This window comes from Nerophis ophidion, linkage group LG25, assembly GCF_033978795.1.
Source record: "Nerophis ophidion isolate RoL-2023_Sa linkage group LG25, RoL_Noph_v1.0, whole genome shotgun sequence".
NCBI lineage: Eukaryota > Metazoa > Chordata > Actinopteri > Syngnathiformes > Syngnathidae > Nerophis > Nerophis ophidion.
In genome coordinates, this window is record NC_084635.1 from 1,579,541 (window position 1) to 1,600,875 (window position 21,335).

Consider the following 21,335-nt stretch of genomic DNA (forward strand, 5'->3'; position numbering starts at 1 on the left):
ACCCGCAGAATCCCATGCACACTTTCACAGTCACTTCACACACGCCTGCTGGCTCGCACGAACGCGGTCAAAGCACCACTTCGTGTTACGTTACTTCAAAGCATGCGTGCCTCAGGCATGAACGACAGAGGTCAACTTCTTAAGGGCTTTACGGGCATCCTGGGAGCCACTTCTCAATGTTTTGGAGCATGTGAGGTGACGTAAGCCGTGGTGTTGGACCAATTTCCTCTCGCCCTATGCAGTTTATGTACTACAATTAGCTCCTTCTTGATTTATAACTCCATAAAAGCTGGTAGATCTGTCATCATGTGGAACAGAAACAAAGTTGAATTGCTTCCCCAAAATCAGTCTCTCCAGGATTGCCAGAGGGTTTTTTGTGATGGTTGGGCCTTAAAAAGCCCAAATTTGCAGCAGCTTTTTCATAAAGCTGCAATGTTTCAAGGCTTATTATTTTTAATAACATAGAATCAACTAAGGATTTTACAAATTTTTTACTAAAGTTTTAAGTGTTCCTAGTAGGGTTGTATACCAGTATTAGTATAGTACCGCGATACTAATGAATCATATTCGGTACTATACCGCCTCTAAAAAGTACAGGTACCTCCCCGCCTAAATTGATACCCAAATTTGTGGTAACATTCAAAACTAATGTAAAGCATCCAAACAACAGAAGAATAAGTGACTATCATATTTTAACAGAAGTGTAGATAGGACATGTTAAAAGAGAAAGTAAGAAGATATTAACAGTAAACGAACAAGTAGATTAATAATTAATTTTCTACCACTTGTACTTAATAATTTTGACGAAATAATAGATTGGAAAATGACACAATATGTCAGGAGACTAAATTGGTTTGTTTACTACTACTAAAAGACAAGTTTTCTTGTATTGTTCACTATTTTACTTAAGGACAAACTTGCAATAAGAAACATATGTTTAATGTACCGTAAGATTTTTGTTCAAATAAAGCCAATAATGCAATTTTTTTGTGGTCCCCTTTGTTTAGAAAAATATCAAAAAGTACTGAAAAGTATTAAAATAATTTTGGTAACGGTACCAAAATATTGGTACCGTGGCTTCTTGTGTCTCATAATGATTGTGAAAGATAGGCAAAACTCCCAAAAAATGTGCAGTTCCTCTTTAAGTCTGAGCGATGTTTTTAACGGATTCCACTGTAACGCTTTTTCTTCTTTTTGTGTGTGTGTGTGTGTGTGTGTGTGTGTGTGTGTGTGTGTGTGTGTGTGTGTGTGTGTGTGTGTGTGTGTAGCTAAAAGCCTTTGCACTGTCGCCCAGTGGAGAGCGACTGGAGAACCCTACCACCATAGAAATCGTGGTGCTGGACCAGAATGACAACAGACCTACCTTCACACAGAAACAGTTTACTGGTTCTGTTCCTGAGTTTTCAGTCCCAGGTAAATCCTCGTAGGAAAGATTACTCGAACCTCGGTTACATTGGATAAGAACTAAGGCTTGACACATTTATTCCAAGATCAAAGTCACCATGATCAGTGGTCCTCAAACAACCTTTAAATGTCAGATGCGTTGCTTTTGCTCAAGGGCATACTTGCCAACCCTCCCGGATTTTCCGGGAGACTCCCGAAATTCAGCGCCTCTCCCGAAAACCTCCCGGGACAAATTTTCTCCCGAAATTCAGGCGGAGCTGGAGGCCACGCCCCCTCCAGCTCCATGCGGACCTGAGTGAGGACAGCCTGTTTTCACGTCCGCTTTCCCACAATACAAACAGCGTGTCTGCCCAATGACGTTATAACTGTAGAATGATCGAGGGCGAGTTTTGGTTTCTTATGTGGGTTTCTTGTTAGGCAGTTTCATTAACGTCCTCCCAGCGCGGTAACAACACACAACAACAGCAGTCACGTTTTCGTCTTCCGTAAAGCAGTTTGTATACCGTCAACGGCAATGTTGTGACACTCTTAAACAGGTCAATACTGCCATCTACTGTACATGCATATGTGACAATAACATCTACGGCTTTTAGAGTCTCAGTGCACAACTGCGCACACAACAAGGAGACAAAGATGGAAGATTCCAGACTCTAGTGCATTTGATGAAAGCACTTTTGTGTGTGCCACACAGCAATGCATCATCAGAGAGGGTGTTCAGCATCATTAGAACAATAGTGACAGAGAATACAACAAGGATGGACAATTCAACCCTTAACTCAACAATGAGTAGATGAGTGTTATGTGTGTATATATGTGTAAATAAATGAACACTGAAATTCAAGTATTTATATATATAATATGAAATACTTGACTTTGTGAATTGTAGCTGCAAATATACTCCTCCCCTCTTAACCAGGCCCCCGACCCCCCACCTCCCGAAATCAGAGGTCTCAAGGTTGGCAAGTATGCTTTAGGGGCACGTTGGGTAGTAGGGATGTCCGATAAAACAGTGGTCCCCAACCACCGGGCCGATTGTTACCGGGCTGCAGAATAATTTTTTATTTAAAAAAAAAAAAAAAAAAATTATTATTTATTTTTTTAATAAATCAACATAAAAAACACAATATACACTTACAAATAGTGCACCAACCACAAAAAAACTCCCGTTTTAATGACGTTTTAATAACGGATCGAGAGTCCTCTGTTGCGCTTTTTGATTGATTGATTGATTGAAACTTTTATTAGTAGATTGCACAGTACAGTACATATTCCGTACAATTGACCACTAAATGGTAACACCCCAATAAGTTTTTCAACTTGTTTAAGTCGGGGTCCACGTAAATCAATTCATGGTAAAAAAAAAATTCATGTCCGTTATACCCGCTCTAAAAATGTCCACAAACCGTTAACAATACTCCATTTACATGTCGTGACCTGAAAGTTCAATCAATCAATCAATCAATCAATGATTATTTATATAGCCCTAAATCACTAGTGTCTCAAAGGGCTGCACAAACCGCAAAACGAACCACTACGACATTCTTGGTAGATTCCACACAAGGGCAAGGAAAACTCACACCCAGTGGGACGTCGGCGACGATGATGACTATGAGAAACCTTGGAGAGGACCGCATATGTGGGCAACATCAGCGCAGATGATCAGCCCGTCTGATAATCGGTCAATTTTTACTGTATACCTCTAGAAAGAAATCAGCTGATGTACGCTTTGTGGCAGAATAAACGGAATGGATGTTTACAAAAAAGCAGCACATAATGTCACAACCAACACCATCCCCACACAATAACACAAATATCAGTTATCACAAAAAATGATCATTAAAAAGAAAAACAATGTTTTTAACAGGTACATCAGTGATGTCGGTAACAGCCACGGATGCAGATGACCCAACCACTGAAAACGCGTTTCTCAGCTACTCCATCATCGGCCAGGAAAGCTTCCCGGCCAACGCTGTTACCAAGACCATGTTTGGCATAAACAACGAGACAGGAACCATCTATACAAGAGACGTAGGCCTTGATAAAGAGGTATGATGCGGCCAAAAAACAATCTACTAGATCACCTTACAGTCATGTTTTCACTTGTGTAAGCCAGAGGTGTCCAAACTACGGACCACAGGTCAAGTGCGATGTCTTCAATTTTCAGGATTAGTAAAGAATCTTACCCACAGGAAGATTGCATTCAATTTTTCATGCTCCTATATCGTCGCCATTTAGTGGTTTGAGTAATTCAGGTCAATGAGCTTCGGTTATGCTCTGAGTGAATTAATGTGCAGCATTTACTTATATGACCCAATGCAAACAACCTTACCTAGTCATGTTGCAAAAAAAGAAAATAATGATTAAACAACACAACATGCTCACTGAATTTTGTGGACATTATAAAAATAAACGTCCGTGCACAATAAACATTTCTAAATTACACACATTGCACTCTCTACACTTATCCATGTTTGGCGCAAATTGTAGATGCTTGATATTGCTGATTGATTACAAAACTTTAAGGAGGTTGTCAAGGAAGGAAACAGGGTAAAAGTCAAACTTTCACATACTCTTAATATCCAATTATATTAATTCCTCGGATAAGCGGAAGAAGATGGATGGATGTATATATACTGTATATATACACATGTATACATTTATTTACTGTATACGTACAGTATATACATATATTTTATATTTATATATATGTATGTATGTGTATTTATATATATATATATATATATGTATATACATACAGTATATGTCTGTATATATTAACTCTCATCATTAAAATCGATGGACTGCCGATATACGTGCAGCTGGGATAGGCTCCAGCTTCCCCCCCAGCGGTAGAAAATGGATGTACGGATGGATGTCTATATATATTTATTAACTGTCATCATCAAAATCGAGGGACCGTCGATATATATATATATATACATATATATATATATATATATATAGTAGTTACTTTCATGCAGTCCATTATCACGCCTCGATCAAATTTTTTTTAGCCCCCAAGTCACAAAGTTTGGACACACCTGGTGTAAGCTAAGTCTTCTACTCATAACACCTATTCCGTTACATGTCTGACAAATCCATCCCATGGTGGTTCTGTCAATAAATCCCACACTTTGCTTAGCTTGATGCTGTGCTTAAGTGTGTTTCACCCAGGGGCGGTCCTAGGCATGCTCTTATGAGGGGGCAGTCTGAAATGTGAAGGGGGCATCATGTGTACACATCATGCTCCAGCACTTTTTTTTCTGTGCTTATAGTAACGATGCTTTCTTCATTGAAATGGGTCTTTAGCTATGTGTCCAACCCCAACCTGGAGTAGTGGATTGCACTTTGTCAGGCCTCTACCTGCAGACCTGTCCAACTTGGGTGTCCCACCTGAAAACTAAGCTCCTGCTGGTATAGTTCTTACGGTCACTGAGGCACGCAAACCCCCTGACCACAATAAGGTGGCAATCCCTCAGGGGGGGAAACTGAAAAATAAAAATAAATGAATAAAATAAAATAAAACATCCTTCATCCAGATTTTATCAACCAACAACATAACATTTATCCTAACTGGATGGCCTAACTCTCAAATAAATTTTGACCCAAAGAAGGACTTCACACACTACAGTCAATATTTACAAAACTGAAAGGTAGTCTGATGAATAATGATAAAAAAGAATCTCAAACTAATTTATAAAACAGAACGTGGGCACTCATCTGGGCACAACACTCATTCACTCCAATGTATGTGTGTTGCCAACTTGCTTGTAAATTGATGAAAACGGCAGTGTTTTGGTTTTTAGGTGTCTTGGTCATATCAAATGAAACTTATAATTTGTTTATTACAAAATGTAGATTGAAACATTAAAGGTTGACGATGTAGAATTACAAGAAAAACAACAGAAAAAGAATTCCAGCAGTCGATTGCCAAACCGTTGCTAAGTAAAACGGGCCGTTGCTAGGGACTCCGCTCTGAACAGAGGACAGCAGAGGAGGACTGCTAAGCAGGATATATACCTTATGTTTCATTTTTACCCTCATTAACAGCATCATCAATGACTTGTAGCTTGTTACAGTGACAGTGGAGGCTCTCTGCCTTCCAAACCACTGCTGCTCAGAGCCTCTGCTGTCACTGCTCTCTTCAAGTTGTAAAAAAAAAAAAAAATAAGGAACTCCGTAGCACCGAAAGTCCGCGACGATAAACATGTTTATGACAGATAAGACTACACAAATACACCCATCCTAACAAGTATATGATGAATGTAGACAACTTTTCCTTTTCTTTTACTTTCATACTGCAAAAGTGATTGGATGTTTACTGAGGGCTGAGGGGTGTGTGCGGGTGTGTGTGTGCTGCGCAGCCTGTGGAATGGTGAATACACGCACAGCGGAGGGAGGGATGAGAGGGAAGCCGACACTACTATATCGTGTGTGTCCCTTTTTCGGCGGATTTTTCCGCTAGTGTAGATAATTTTGTCAACTTGTAATGTAGTAATTTTGTGAGTTTATTAAAATTTGCTTTCTCAAATTTTGATTTGAGGGGGCAAGACATTTATTTAAGGGGGCTCTGCCCCCTCTTGCCCCTGCAAATGTTTGTGTTTGAGGACAACTGTTTCTGCTAGACGAATATTTTCCACTTTTAAGCAGAGTAGAACGCCTTATATTTGGCCTTCGTTCTTCTAGAAGCGATACACACTTGCTTAATGGGGTCCTGAAGTTCCAGCCCGGGGAGAGAGAGTGAAGAAGGAAATGTTATTGGCAAGTTGCTGCATGGACAAAAGCATGAGAGACGGGCGACTGTTTTAAAGCTTGCCTGCACCTTCAGATAGCTCGGCTCTCTCTCTTCCTTCGCTGGTATTGCCATTGTTTGTGCTTACTCCTGTTTCGTGGAATAAATAGTTCAACTTCACCTCTTGTCACCTCATCATAGAACACGGCCTTAGAACAAAAGGATGTGGGACTGAGTGGACTAATATGTCACATACATGATTGCACGTCTTCCTAAGTATTTTAGTATAAACCAATCAAAGAAAAGGTGCGTGGTCGTCGATCAATACTTTCCTCTTCCCCAGGTGGTGACGTCCTTCAAGCTCAAGCTCCAGGTTGCTGATATGGGCGGCATGGGGCTGAGCACTGAAGGTGTGGCCATCATTCAAGTGTCGGACATCAACAACTACGCCCCGCAGTTCAGCCCTAACTCGGTAAGCCCCGCCTCCAGTATGGCGATGCTCCTCTTTGTAGTCACCTACTGCATCTTTAGTACAAGATGACAGCGGTGGAGAACAGGAGGAACGAGGAGATCGGTCGTGTTAACGTGACAGACCTTGATGACCGTGGAACTGGACACTGGCAGGCAAGATACTCCATCTCCAATGACCCTTACAGGAACTTCGCCATCACCACAGACGCCGCTACCAACCAGGGCATTCTGACGGTGGTCCAGGTAAACTTGATGCAGTTTATGATTTATTTTGACAATGTTTTTACTACAGATGTCCTATAACGGCTTTTTTGCTGATATCTGACATTCCAATATTTTCTACTATCTGAAGGTCCGGGAAAGCTTTAAAATCATCTCCCGTCTCTCATGCTTGTGTCCAATTACCGATTCCGACATCAACCGATACCGATATATATGTACAGTCGGGGAGTTAACACATTATTATGCCTAATTTTGTTGTGATACTCCTCTGGAAACATTAAACAATGTAACAAGGTTTTCCAAAATAAACCAACTCAAGTTATGGAAAAATGTGCCAACATGGCACTGCCATATTTATTATTGAAGTCACAAATTGTGTTATTTTTTTATTAACATGCCTCAAAGCAGCAGCTTGGAATTTGGGAGAGCATGAGGAGGTTGAGGTGGGCGGGGTTGGGGGTGTGGGGGTTGAGGCGGGGAGGTAGGGGCTAGCGGGGGGTGTATATTGTATCGTCCCAGAAGAGTTAGTGCTGCAAGGGGATCTGGGTATTTGTTCTGTTGTGTTTATGTTGGGGACAAGTGTTGTAAATTAGCTTTGGCTACAAACACTATGATGCATACAATGGATAACTGTTTCAGATGTCTTTGTTTTTTGTATGTGCCCCTATTTCAAATAAACCTTAATCATGTTGTGTTTTGGTGCGGATGTTCTCCTGAAATGTGTTTGTCATTCTTGTTTGGTGTGGGTTCACAGTGTGGCGCATATTTGTAACAGTGTTAAAGTTGTATATACGGCCATCCTCAGTGTGACCTGTATGGTTGTCGACCAAGTATGCCTTGCATTCACTTGTGTGTGAAAAGCCGTAGATATTATGTGATTGGGCCGGCGCGCAAAGGCAGTACAGCGGCGTTTGAAAATGTCATACATTTTACTTTTTGAAACCGATACCGATAATTTCTGATATTACATTTTAAAGCATTAATCGGCCGATAATATCAGCAGTCGCATATTATCGGACATCTCTAGTTTTTACCTCAGATTGTCTTCATACTCATCAATTGTTTTAGTGACGATGTTGAACTGAGTTATTCGGGTTTAGTGTTGCTTAGCGAGTCATCAAAGTTTCATCCATTGTTTTATGACACAGTCTAAAATCATTCGGAATTCATCATCGCCTAATCCGTCTCGCAGCTACGATTTTAATTTGGGTTTGTTTGGCCGAAAATCTTAAGAGGAGTTTGTCACTAAGTAAAACTCATGGGTTTTTGCCCAAAACGGCCGCCGTGCTGTTGGTTTTAATGCATCGTGACCTGATGGACGTCCCCGCCAATTGTTGTGATGATCCGTGAAACTAGTGACATGGGCTTTTAGTCTTAGACTAACTTTAATGATCCACAAGGGAAACTGTCCACACTCACTAAAAAATGCTGGGATATTTTGATAACCCAATATATGAGTTGCGAGTGCAAATATTCTAAATAAATAAAAATAAAAAGATTTGTTAACTTAAAATGTATTAAAGACCAAATAAATATTTGCGAACATGAAAAGATTTCAACCCAAAATAAAAGTTTGTAACCAAAAAATAATAATTTCGAACCCCCAAAAAATACTTACAACCTGAAAAAAAAAAAGATTTACAACCAAAATATTTGTTTTTTATACATTAATAAAAGAAAATACATTTTTAAACCCAAAAAAAGTTTTGGTTGCTAATCAGTTTTTATTGTTACAAATAGGGCTGTGAATCTTTGGGTGTCCCACGATTCGATTGAATATCGATTCTTGGGGTAACGATTCGATAATATATCGATTTTTTTTTTTTATTCTCGATTCAAAAATGATATTTTTCCAATTCAAAAGGATTCTGTATTCATTCAATACATAGATTTCAGCAGACATGCTAGCAGAGTAGTAGATTTAAAAAAAAAAAAACTTTTATAATTGTAAAGGACAATGTTTTATCAACTGATTGCAATAATTTTAATTTGTTTTAACTATTAAAGGAACCAAAAATATGACTTATTTTATCTTTGTGAAAACATTGGACACAGTGTGTTGTCCAGCTTATGAGATGCCATGCAAGTGTAAGCCACTGTGACACTATTGTTCTTTTTTATTATTATCATAAATGTCTAATGATAATGTCAATGAGGGATTTTTAATCACTGCTATGCTGAAATGATAACTAATATTGATACTGTTGTTGATAATATTCACTACTTTTGGTTTGTTCTGTGTGGTGTTTGTGTCTCCTCTCAATTGTTCTGTTTATTGCAGTTCTGAGTGTTGCTGGCTCAGGTTCCGTTTTGGAATTGGATTGCATTGTTATGGTATTGCTGTGTAGTGCTTTGTTGGATTGATTAAAAAATATTTATATACATTTTTTTTTAAATGAGAATCAATTCTGAATCGCACAACGTAAACGATTCGAATAACGAATCGATTTTTTCCCACACCCCTAGTTACAAATATTTTTTGGATTGCAAACATTATTCTTGGTTGCAAAACCACAAATAAAACCAACAAAAAAAAATGTTACCAAAAAAATGTTTTACAAACAACAAAAAGTTGTGGTTGCTGATCAATTTTTATGGTTACAAATAAAACAATATTATGGGTTGCAGAAACAAAACAAAAATAATGTTATTATATGTTTTGTTTGGTTGTATAAACAGACAGAAAATTATATTACATTTGTTTTTTTAAATAATAAATTCATATTAATTTTGCCTTAAATTTCATGTGCAACAATTGACCAAATATTCTTTGGTTTGCACACATTAGTGACGAGTATTAATAATGAGAATGATTATAATTAACATTAAAATCTGCCTGTCTTGTTCCCAGCCCCTGGATTACGAGGCCCAGATGGAGCACACCTTGATTCTGACAGTAGAGAACATCAATCCTCTGAGCAGCAAGGCTCCCAACTTGCCAGTCAGCAGCGCCACAGTGGTGGTCACGGTCGTCAACGAAAACGAAGCGCCACATTTCACGGAAGACCCGATGCGGATCGTGGTGCCCGAGTCTGTTAGCCCTGGAACATTATTGAAAAGCAACATCGCATTCGACCCTGATCATTCCCACCTCAGGTGTGACGCAGAAACACAAGGAGTCATTCATAACTCCATGTTTTCACAGCATGTGAGTTTGAAAAGTGTTTTTGTCTGTTGCAGGTACGAGATTAGTCGAGATCCTGAGAGGTGGCTGGACATCAACAGAAATACGGGAGACATTACTGCAAGGAGACCCTTCAACATGCGATCCCCATATGTCAGAAACAACATCTACACCGCTATCGTCAAGGTCACAGGTCAGAATGCTATCTTAATGAGCTTTCTGCTTCTACTATCAATCAATCATTCAATCAATGTTTATTTATATAGTCCTCAAATAAATTACAAGTGTCTCAAAGGGCTGCACAAACCACTACGACATCCTCAGTAAGAGCCCACATAAGGGCAATGAAAAACTCACCCCAGTGGGATGTCGACGATGATGATTATGAGAAACCTTGGAGAGGACCGCATATGTGGGCAACACCCCCCCCCCACCACAGGGAACCAAAAGCAACGGATGTCGAGCTGGTCTAACATGATATTGTGAGAGTCCAATCCATAGTGGATCCAACATAACCGGGTGGGGGGTCATAAACAGCCATCGCCTTTGATTACAAACAGTTCAAAGAAAAGGTCGTAAAATCAATCAATCAATGTTTATTTATATAGCCCTAAATCACAAAATGTCTCAAAGGACTGTACAAACCACTACGACTACGACATCCTCGGAAGAACCCACAAATGGGCAAGGAAAACTCACACCCAGTGGGACGCCAGTGACAATGTTGACTATGAGAAACCTTGGAGAGGACCTCAGAAGTGGGCAACCCCCCCCCCCTCTAGGGGACCGAAAGCAATGGATGTCGAGCGGGTCTAACATGATACTGTGAAAGTTCAATCCATAGTGGCTCCAACACAGCCGCGAGAGTTCAGTTCAAAGCGGATCCAAGACAGCAGCGAGAGTCCCGTCCACAGGAAACCATCTCAAGCGGAGGCGGATCAGCAGCGTAGAGATGTCCCCAACCGATACACAGGCGAGCGGTCCATCCTGGGTACCGACGAGCGGTCCATCCTGGGTTCGACTCTGGACAGACAGTACTTCATCCATGGTCATCGGACCGGACCCCCTCCACAAGGGAGGGGGGGACATAGGAGAAAAAGAAAAAGAAGCGGAGGATCAACTGGTCTAAAAAGGAGGTTTATTTAAAGGCTAGAGTATACAGATGAGTTTTAAGGTGAGACTTAAATGCTCCTACTGAGGTAGCATCTCGAACTGTTACCGGGAGGCGGGGGTAAAACAGTTTGAAGAAAAGGTCGTAAACAGCCGTTGCCCTCGGTCACAGAACAGTTCAAAGAAAAGGTGCCTGGAGGGAGGTCAGGCCCTGCTTCCTCTCCGCTTTGTAGATCTCGAGTCAAGACAATATCTTTCTGTGGATTACAATACATCAAAGACACAGAACACCTTCATGTTGCTTCCCATCCTACCCAGGGTTGTTTTACAAGCCTTCTTCTTGGTAGGATCAAAGACAGCTTTTGTCTTCTCGCCGTGAACTCACGGAAACACAAAGTTTTGTGATAACTGAGATACAATTATTCTGACACTAACACGTTATTACTTTCTCTAATTAATAATTACATTAATGAAAGACTAATTCCATTAGTAATTCGATTGAATTTTTTGGTATAGTAACTTTTAAAAAAGGATTTTCCGAACACTGGTGTGGAATTATATATCTCTTTTTAAAAGATGTCAATGGATGTTCATATTTAACTTTTTTTAAATGCACTGAAGCGCCTTTCAGACCCCAGGTGGAGAAACTGTCAACACCCTGCTCCAATATTCTATGAGTCAACAAATGCTTCAATTGAACGTCATAAAAGAATATTGTATGTACCGTATTTCCTTGTATTGTCGCTGGGCCGCTAATTAATTTAAAACCTCTTCTCACTCCGGCGCTTGCCAAAGGCATGCGGTAAATTTAGGCCTGTGCTTATAAATTTGAGTGTGATGTAAGGATACCATCATGAAAAGCACATTTAATAAAAAAAACGTTATTATGGTCTTACCTTTACTTATAAATGAAGTCCATGTGCAGCTCCTTCTGATCAAAAGCATCGATAACTTGTTTATAGAAGTCTTCCTTATCTTTCTTCAGTTTTAAAAGTCTCTCTGTCTCGATGGAGATCTTCCTTTATTACCTCCTGCTTCGATTGAAAGTCCAGTTTAGAAAACTGTTTTATTTTAGATATGTAATCCTCCATGTTAAAAGTGCAAGCGAGAGGAAAAAATAAAGGATCGCTGCTCACTCTTGCTGCTTGTTGTCACTTCTTCTGCAGCCGAGTAGTCGCAAGAAGGATCACTAGCGCCCTCTACCACCAGGAGGCGGGAGTCATTTAATGACTCATATTTGACACACGCAGCTACGGTATATTAATAAAACATAGCTGCTTACTGTTCTTTTTAGCATATTCAATAGCTTGGACTTTAAAGGGGAACATTATCACCAAACCTAAGTAAGCGTCAATATATACCTTGATGTTGCAGAAAAAAGACCATGTATTTTTTTAACCGATTTCCGAACTCTAAATGGGTGAATTTTGGCAAATTAAACGCCTTTCTGTTTATTAGTCTTTTACCGATGACGTCAGAACGTGACGTCACCGAGGTAACACACCCACCATATTCATTTTCACATTACAAACACTGGGTCTCAGCTCTGTTATTTTCCGTTTTTTCGACTATTTTTTGGAACCTTGGAGACATCATGCCTGGTGGGTGTGTTGTCGGAGGGTGTAACAACACTAACAGGGAGGGATTCAAGTTGCACCACTGGCAAGAAATCTGCCCCCATTGAATGTGCCAGAGTGTCTCCACATTTGACCGGCGATGCTAAGACAGACATGGCACAGAGATGTATGGATAACCTGCAGATGCATTTGCAACCATTAAGTCAACCAAATCACAAAGGTGAGTTTTGTGGATGTTGTTGACTTATGTGCTAATCAGACATATTTGGTCACGGCTTGACTGCCAGCTAATCGATGCTAACATGCTACGCTAATTGACGCTAACATGCTATTTACGCTAGCTGTATGTACATTTGAAACTAGATACCCACATTTAATGCGAAACAAACACTTACCAATCGACAGATTTAAGTTGCTCCAGTGTCACAAGATGCGAAAGTCCTGATCGTTTGGTCCGCACATTTTACCGGCGATGCTAATAAGGCAGCCATGCTATGGGCCACTTCATTAGGTACACCCACGCTATGACCGAATAGCGTCAATAGCTATTCGCTCAATAGCTTCAATTTCTTCTTCCATTTCGTTTTCGCTATCTGCCTCCATACTCCAACCATCTGTTTCAATACATGCGTAATCTGTTGAATCGCTTAAGCCGCTGAAATCCGAGTCTGAATCCGAGCTAATGTCGCTATATCTTGCTGTGGTAACCGCCATGTTGTTTGTATTGGCAGCACTGTATGACGTCACAGGGAAATGGACAGTCGCAACGCAAATAGCGAAAATCAAGTACTTTAAAGCTTTTTTTAGGGATATTACGGGACCGGTAAAATTTTGAAAAAAACTTTAAAAAATACAACAAGCCACTGGGAACTGATTTTTATTGTTTTTAACCCTTTTGAAATTGTGATAATGTTCCCCTTTAAATCCTACTGAATAGCTCTTAATCTTCTTCCTTTTATGCGATTTCAAATTATTGTCTCCTCCATTTTGAAACTGATGACAGGTGAAGTGTCACTCGTGACGTGACGAGTTTAACCAGGTGGAAATTCTAGACATGCGCTAATAAAAATAATATTTGGCGAAACGAGTTTGACCCGGCAGTAATTGAAGGCAGGCGCATACTATGTACCCGGCGGCAATTCAAGGAAATACGGTATTTTGGAACACGTTCTAAAAAGAAATGCTTGTTTTTGCAGACGCCGGCGGCGTGTCGACCAGCGCCACTGTGGCCATCACCCTGACGGAGACCAACGACTTCCCCCCACAGCTCCTCCCCCTGAGCGGCACCGTGTGCAGGGACACCCGGCGGTCGGTCTCTGGACTGATCCTGACCGCTGAGGATGACGACCTGCCTCCGCAAGCTGCACCGTTCGTCTTTGAAATACCTGACGAAGAGTCCGGCAACTGGACCGTCGTCCAAGTCAACGGTGAGGTTCCAACATGTTACTCATGGGCATGACGAACTCCAACGGTGAGGTTCCAACATGTTACTCATGGGCATGACGAACTCCAACGGTGAGGCTCCAACATGTTACTCATGGGCATGACGAACTCCAACGGTGAGGTTCCAACATGTTACTCATGCGCCTGACGAACTCCAACGGTGAGGTTCCAACATGTTACTCATGCGCATGACGAACTCCAACGGTGAGGTTCCAACATGTTACTCATGCGCATGACGAACTCCAACGGTGAGGTTCCAACATGTTACTCATGCGCATGACGAACTCCAACGGTGAGGTTCCAACATGTTACTCATGCGCATGACGAACTCCAACGGTGAGGTTCCAACATGTTACTCATGCGCATGACAAACTCCAACGGTGAGGTTCCAACATGTTACTCATGCGCATGACAAACTCCAACGGTGAGGTTCCAACATGTTACTCATGCGCATGACGAACTCCAACGGTGAGGTTCCAACATGTTACTCATGCGCATGACAAACTCCAACGGTGAGGTTCCAACATGTTACTCATGCGCATGACAAACTCCAACGGTGAGGTTCCAACATGTTACTCATGCGCATGACAAACTCCAACGGTGAGGTTCCAACATGTTACTCATGCGCATGACGAACTCCAACGGTGAGGTTCCAACATGTTACTCATGCGCATGACAAACTCCAACGGTGAGGTTCCAACATGTTACTCATGCGCATGACAAACTCCAACGGTGAGGTTCCAACATGTTACTCATGCGCATGACAAACTCCAACGGTGAGGTTCCAACATGTTACTCATGCGCATGACAAACTCCAACGGTGAGGTTCCAACATGTTACTCATGCGCATGACAAACTCCAACGGTGAGGTTCCAACATGTTACTCATGCTCATGACGAACTCCAACGGTGAGGTTCCAACATGTTACTCATGCGCATGACGAACTCCAACGGTGAGGTTCCAACATGTTACTCATGCGCATGACAAACTCCAACGGTGAGGTTCCAACATGTTACTCATGCGCATGACAAACTCCAACGGTGAGGTTCCAACATGTTACTCATGCGCATGACAAACTCCAACGGTGAGGTTCCAACATGTTACTCATGCGCATGACGAACTCCAACGGTGAGGTTCCAACATGTTACTCATGCGCATGACGAACTCCAACGGTGAGGTTCCAACATGTTACTCATGCGCATGACAAACTCCAACGGTGAGGTTCCAACATGTTACTCATGCGCATGACAAACTCCAACGGTGAGGTTCCAACATGTTACTCATGCGCATGACAAACTCCAACGGTGAGGTTCCAACATGTTACTCATGCGCATGACGAACTCCAACGGTGAGGTTCCAACATGTTACTCATGCGCATGACGAACTCCAACGGTGAGGTTCCAACATGTTACTCATGCGCATGACAAACTCCAACGGTGAGGTTCCAACATGTTACTCATGCGCATGACAAACTCCAACGGTGAGGTTCCAACATGTTACTCATGCGCATGACAAACTCCAACGGTGAGGTTCCAACATGTTACTCATGCGCATGACAAACTCCAACGGTGAGGTTCCAACATGTTACTCATGCGCATGACAAACTCCAACGGTGAGGTTCCAACATGTTACTCATGCGCATGACAAACTCCAACGGTGAGGTTCCAACATGTTACTCATGGGCATGACGAACTCCAACGGTGAGGTTCCAACATGTTACTCATGGGCATGACGAACTCCAACGGTGAGGTTCCAACATGTTACTCATGCGCATGACAAACTCCAACGGTGAGGTTCCAACATGTTACTCATGCGCATGACGAACTCCAACGGTGAGGTTCCAACATGTTACTCATGCGCATGACAAACTCCAACAGTGAGGTTCCAACATGTTACTCATGCGCATGACGAACTCCAACGGTGAGGTTCCAACATGTTACTCATGCGCATGACAAACTCCAACGGTGAGGTTCCAACATGTTACTCATGCGCATGACAAACTCCAACGGTGAGGTTCCAACATGTTACTCATGCGCATGACAAACTCCAACGGTGAGGTTCCAACATGTTACTCATGCGCATGACAAACTCCAACGGTGAGGCTCCAACATGTTACTCATGCGCATGACGAACTCCAACGGTGAGGCTCCAACATGTTACTCATGCGCATGACGAAGTCCAACGGTGAGGTTCCAACATGTTACTCATGCGCATGACGAACTCCAACGGTGAGGTTCCAACATGTTACTCATGCGCATGACAAACTCCAACGGTGAGGTTCCAACATGTTACTCATGCGCATGACAAACTCCAATGGTGAGGTTCCAACATGTTACTCATGCGCATGACAAACTCCAACGGTGAGGTTCCAACATGTTACTCATGCGCATGACGAACTCCAACGGTGAGGCTCCAACATGTTACTCATGCGCATGACGAACTCCAACGGTGAGGCTCCAACATGTTACTCATGCGCATGACAAACTCCAACGGTGAGGTTCCAACATGTTACTCATGCGCATGACAAACTCCAACGGTGAGGTTCCAACATGTTACTCATGCGCATGACAAACTCCAACGGTGAGGTTCCAACATGTTACTCATGCGCATGACGAACTCCAACGGTGAGGCTCCAACATGTTACTCATGCGCATGACGAACTCCAACGGTGAGGCTCCAACATGTTACTCATGCGCATGACAAACTCCAACGGTGAGGTTCCAACATGTTACTCATGCGCATGACAAACTCCAACGGTGAGGTTCCAACATGTTACTCATGCGCATGACAAACTCCAACGGTGAGGTTCCAACATGTTACTCATGCGCATGACAAACTCCAACGGTGAGGTTCCAACATGTTACTCATGCGCATGACAAACTCCAACGGTGAGGTTCCAACATGTTACTCATGCGCATGACAAACTCCAACGGTGAGGTTCCAACATGTTACTCATGCGCATGACAAACTCCAACGGTGAGGTTCCAACATGTTACTCATGCTCATGACGAACTCCAACGGTGAGGTTCCAACATGTTACTCATGCGCATGACGAACTCCAACGGTGAGGTTCCAACATGTTACTCATGCGCATGACAAACTCCAACGGTGAGGTTCCAACATGTTACTCATGCGCATGACAAACTCCAACGGTGAGGTTCCAACATGTTACTCATGCGCATGACAAACTCCAACGGTGAGGTTCCAACATGTTACTCATGCGCATGACGAACTCCAACGGTGAGGTTCCAACATGTTACTCATGCGCATGACGAACTCCAACGGTGAGGTTCCAACATGTTACTCATGCGCATGACAAACTCCAACGGTGAGGTTCCAACATGTTACTCATGCGCATGACAAACTCCAACGGTGAGGTTCCAACATGTTACTCATGCGCATGACAAACTCCAACGGTGAGGTTCCAACATGTTACTCATGCGCATGACAAACTCCAACGGTGAGGTTCCAACATGTTACTCATGCGCATGACAAACTCCAACGGTGAGGTTCCAACATGTTACTCATGCGCATGACAAACTCCAACGGTGAGGTTCCAACATGTTACTCATGGGCATGACGAACTCCAACGGTGAGGTTCCAACATGTTACTCATGGGCATGACGAACTCCAACGGTGAGGTTCCAACATGTTACTCATGCGCATGACAAACTCCAACGGTGAGGTTCCAACATGTTACTCATGCGCATGACGAACTCCAACGGTGAGGTTCCAACATGTTACTCATGCGCATGACAAACTCCAACAGTGAGGTTCCAACATGTTACTCATGCGCATGACGAACTCCAACGGTGAGGTTCCAACATGTTACTCATGCGCATGACAAACTCCAACGGTGAGGTTCCAACATGTTACTCATGCGCATGACAAACTCCAACGGTGAGGTTCCAACATGTTACTCATGCGCATGACAAACTCCAACGGTGAGGTTCCAACATGTTACTCATGCGCATGACAAACTCCAACGGTGAGGCTCCAACATGTTACTCATGCGCATGACGAACTCCAACGGTGAGGCTCCAACATGTTACTCATGCGCATGACGAAGTCCAACGGTGAGGTTCCAACATGTTACTCATGCGCATGACGAACTCCAACGGTGAGGTTCCAACATGTTACTCATGCGCATGACAAACTCCAACGGTGAGGTTCCAACATGTTACTCATGCGCATGACAAACTCCAATGGTGAGGTTCCAACATGTTACTCATGCGCATGACAAACTCCAACGGTGAGGTTCCAACATGTTACTCATGCGCATGACGAACTCCAACGGTGAGGCTCCAACATGTTACTCATGCGCATGACGAACTCCAACGGTGAGGCTCCAACATGTTACTCATGCGCATGACAAACTCCAACGGTGAGGTTCCAACATTTTACTCATGCGCATGACAAACTCCAACGGTGAGGTTCCAACATGTTACTCATGCGCATGACAAACTCCAACGGTGAGGTTCCAACATGTTACTCATGCGCATGACGAACTCCAACGGTGAGGCTCCAACATGTTACTCATGCGCATGACGAACTCCAACGGTGAGGCTCCAACATGTTACTCATGCGCATGACAAACTCCAACGGTGAGGTTCCAACATGTTACTCATGCGCATGACAAACTCCAACGGTGAGGTTCCAACATGTTACTCATGCGCATGACAAACTCCAACGGTGAGGTTCCAACATGTTACTCATGGGCATGACGAACTCCAACGGTGAGGTTCCAACATGTTACTCATGCGCATGACGAACTCCAACGGTGAGGCTCCAACATGTTACTCATGCGCATGACGAACTCCAACGGTGAGGCTCCAACATGTTACTCATGCGCATGACAAACTCCAATGGTGAGGTTCCAACATGTTACTCATGCGCATGACGAACTCCAACGGTGAGGTTCCAACATGTTACTCATGCGCATGACAAACTCCAACGGTGAGGTTCCAACATGTTACTCATGCGCATGACAAACTCCAACGGTGAGGTTCCAACATGTTACTCATGCGCATGACAAACTCCAACGGTGAGGCTCCAACATGTTACTCATGCGCATGACGAACTCCAACGGTGAGGCTCCAACATGTTACTCATGCGCATGACGAAGTCCAACGGTGAGGTTCCAACATGTTACTCATGCGCATGACGAACTCCAACGGTGAGGTTCCAACATGTTACTCATGCGCATGACAAACTCCAACGGTGAGGTTCCAACATGTTACTCATGCGCATGACAAACTCCAATGGTGAGGTTCCAACATGTTACTCATGCGCATGACAAACTCCAACGGTGAGGTTCCAACATGTTACTCATGCGCATGACGAACTCCAACGGTGAGGCTCCAACATGTTACTCATGCGCATGACGAACTCCAACGGTGAGGCTCCAACATGTTACTCATGCGCATGACAAACTCCAACGGTGAGGTTCCAACATGTTACTCATGCGCATGACAAACTCCAACGGTGAGGTTCCAACATGTTACTCATGCGCATGACAAACTCCAACGGTGAGGTTCCAACATGTTACTCATGCGCATGACGAACTCCAACGGTGAGGCTCCAACATGTTACTCATGCGCATGACGAACTCCAACGGTGAGGCTCCAACATGTTACTCATGCGCATGACAAACTCCAACGGTGAGGTTCCAACATGTTACTCATGCGCATGACAAACTCCAACGGTGAGGTTCCAACATGTTACTCATGCGCATGACAAACTCCAACGGTGAGGTTCCAACATGTTACTCATGCGCATGACAAACTCCAACGGTGAGGTTCCAACATGTTACTCATGCGCATGACAAACTCCAACGGTGAGGTTCCAACATGTTACTCATGCGCATGACAAACTCCAACGGTGAGGTTCCAACATGTTACTCATGCGCATGACAAACTCCAACGGTGAGGTTCCAACATGTTACTCATGCTCATGACGAACTCCAACGGTGAGGTTCCAACATGTTACTCATGCGCATGACGAACTCCAACGGTGAGGTTCCAACATGTTACTCATGCGCATGACAAACTCCAACGGTGAGGTTCCAACATGTTACTCATGCGCATGACAAACTCCAACGGTGAGGTTCCAACATGTTACTCATGCGCATGACAAACTCCAACGGTGAGGTTCCAACATGTTACTCATGCGCATGACGAACTCCAACGGTGAGGTTCCAACATGTTACTCATGCGCATGACGAACTCCAACGGTGAGGTTCCAACATGTTACTCATGCGCATGACAAACTCCAACGGTGAGGTTCCAACATGTTACTCATGCGCATGACAAACTCCAACGGTGAGGTTCCAACATGTTACTCATGCGCATGACAAACTCCAACGGTGAGGTTCCAACATGTTACTCATGCGCATGACAAACTCCAACGGTGAGGTTCCAACATGTTACTCATGCGCATGACAAACTCCAACGGTGAGGTTCCAACATGTTACTCATGCGCATGACAAACTCCAACGGTGAGGTTCCAACATGTTACTCATGGGCATGACGAACTCCAACGGTGAGGTTCCAACATGTTACTCATGGGCATGACGAACTCCAACGGTGAGGTTCCAACATGTTACTCATGCGCATGACAAACTCCAACGGTGAGGTTCCAACATGTTACTCATGCGCATGACGAACTCCAACGGTGAGGTTCCAACATGTTACTCATGCGCATGACAAACTCCAACAGTGAGGTTCCAACATGTTACTCATGCGCATGACGAACTCCAACGGTGAGGTTCCAACATGTTACTCATGCGCATGACAAACTCCAACGGTGAGGTTCCAACATGTTACTCATGCGCATGACAAACTCCAACGGTGAGGTTCCAACATGTTACTCATGCGCATGACAAACTCCAACGGTGAGGTTCCAACATGTTACTCATGCGCATGACAAACTCCAACGGTGAGGCTCCAACATGTTACTCATGCGCATGACGAACTCCAACGGTGAGGCTCCAACATGTTACTCATGCGCATGACGAAGTCCAACGGTGAGGTTCCAACATGTTACTCATGCGCATGACGAACTCCAACGGTGAGGTTCCAACATGTTACTCATGCGCATGACAAACTCCAACGGTGAGGTTCCAACATGTTACTCATGCGCATGACAAACTCCAATGGTGAGGTTCCAACATGTTACTCATGCGCATGACAAACTCCAACGGTGAGGTTCCAACATGTTACTCATGCGCATGACGAACTCCAACGGTGAGGCT

The 21,335-nt window shown here is 43.3% G+C and overlaps 1 protein-coding gene across 4 annotated transcripts in view; it reads left to right on the forward strand.

Annotated features, from left to right (window-relative positions):
- Nucleotides 1-21,335, forward strand: part of cdh15 (cadherin 15, type 1, M-cadherin (myotubule)) — a 116,711-nt gene that overhangs the window by 83,603 nt on the left and 11,773 nt on the right. For all 4 annotated transcript variants that reach the window (XM_061887522.1, XM_061887520.1, XM_061887518.1 and 1 more), the window contains 7 exons: nt 1,269-1,413; nt 3,269-3,450; nt 6,480-6,608; nt 6,668-6,850; nt 9,681-9,925; nt 10,010-10,146; nt 13,837-14,067. In XM_061887522.1, the coding sequence (XP_061743506.1) occupies nt 1,269-1,413; nt 3,269-3,450; nt 6,480-6,608; nt 6,668-6,850; nt 9,681-9,925; nt 10,010-10,146; nt 13,837-14,067 (1,252 nt within the window). The remainder of the gene's footprint in view (nt 1-1,268; nt 1,414-3,268; nt 3,451-6,479; nt 6,609-6,667; nt 6,851-9,680; nt 9,926-10,009; nt 10,147-13,836; nt 14,068-21,335) is intronic.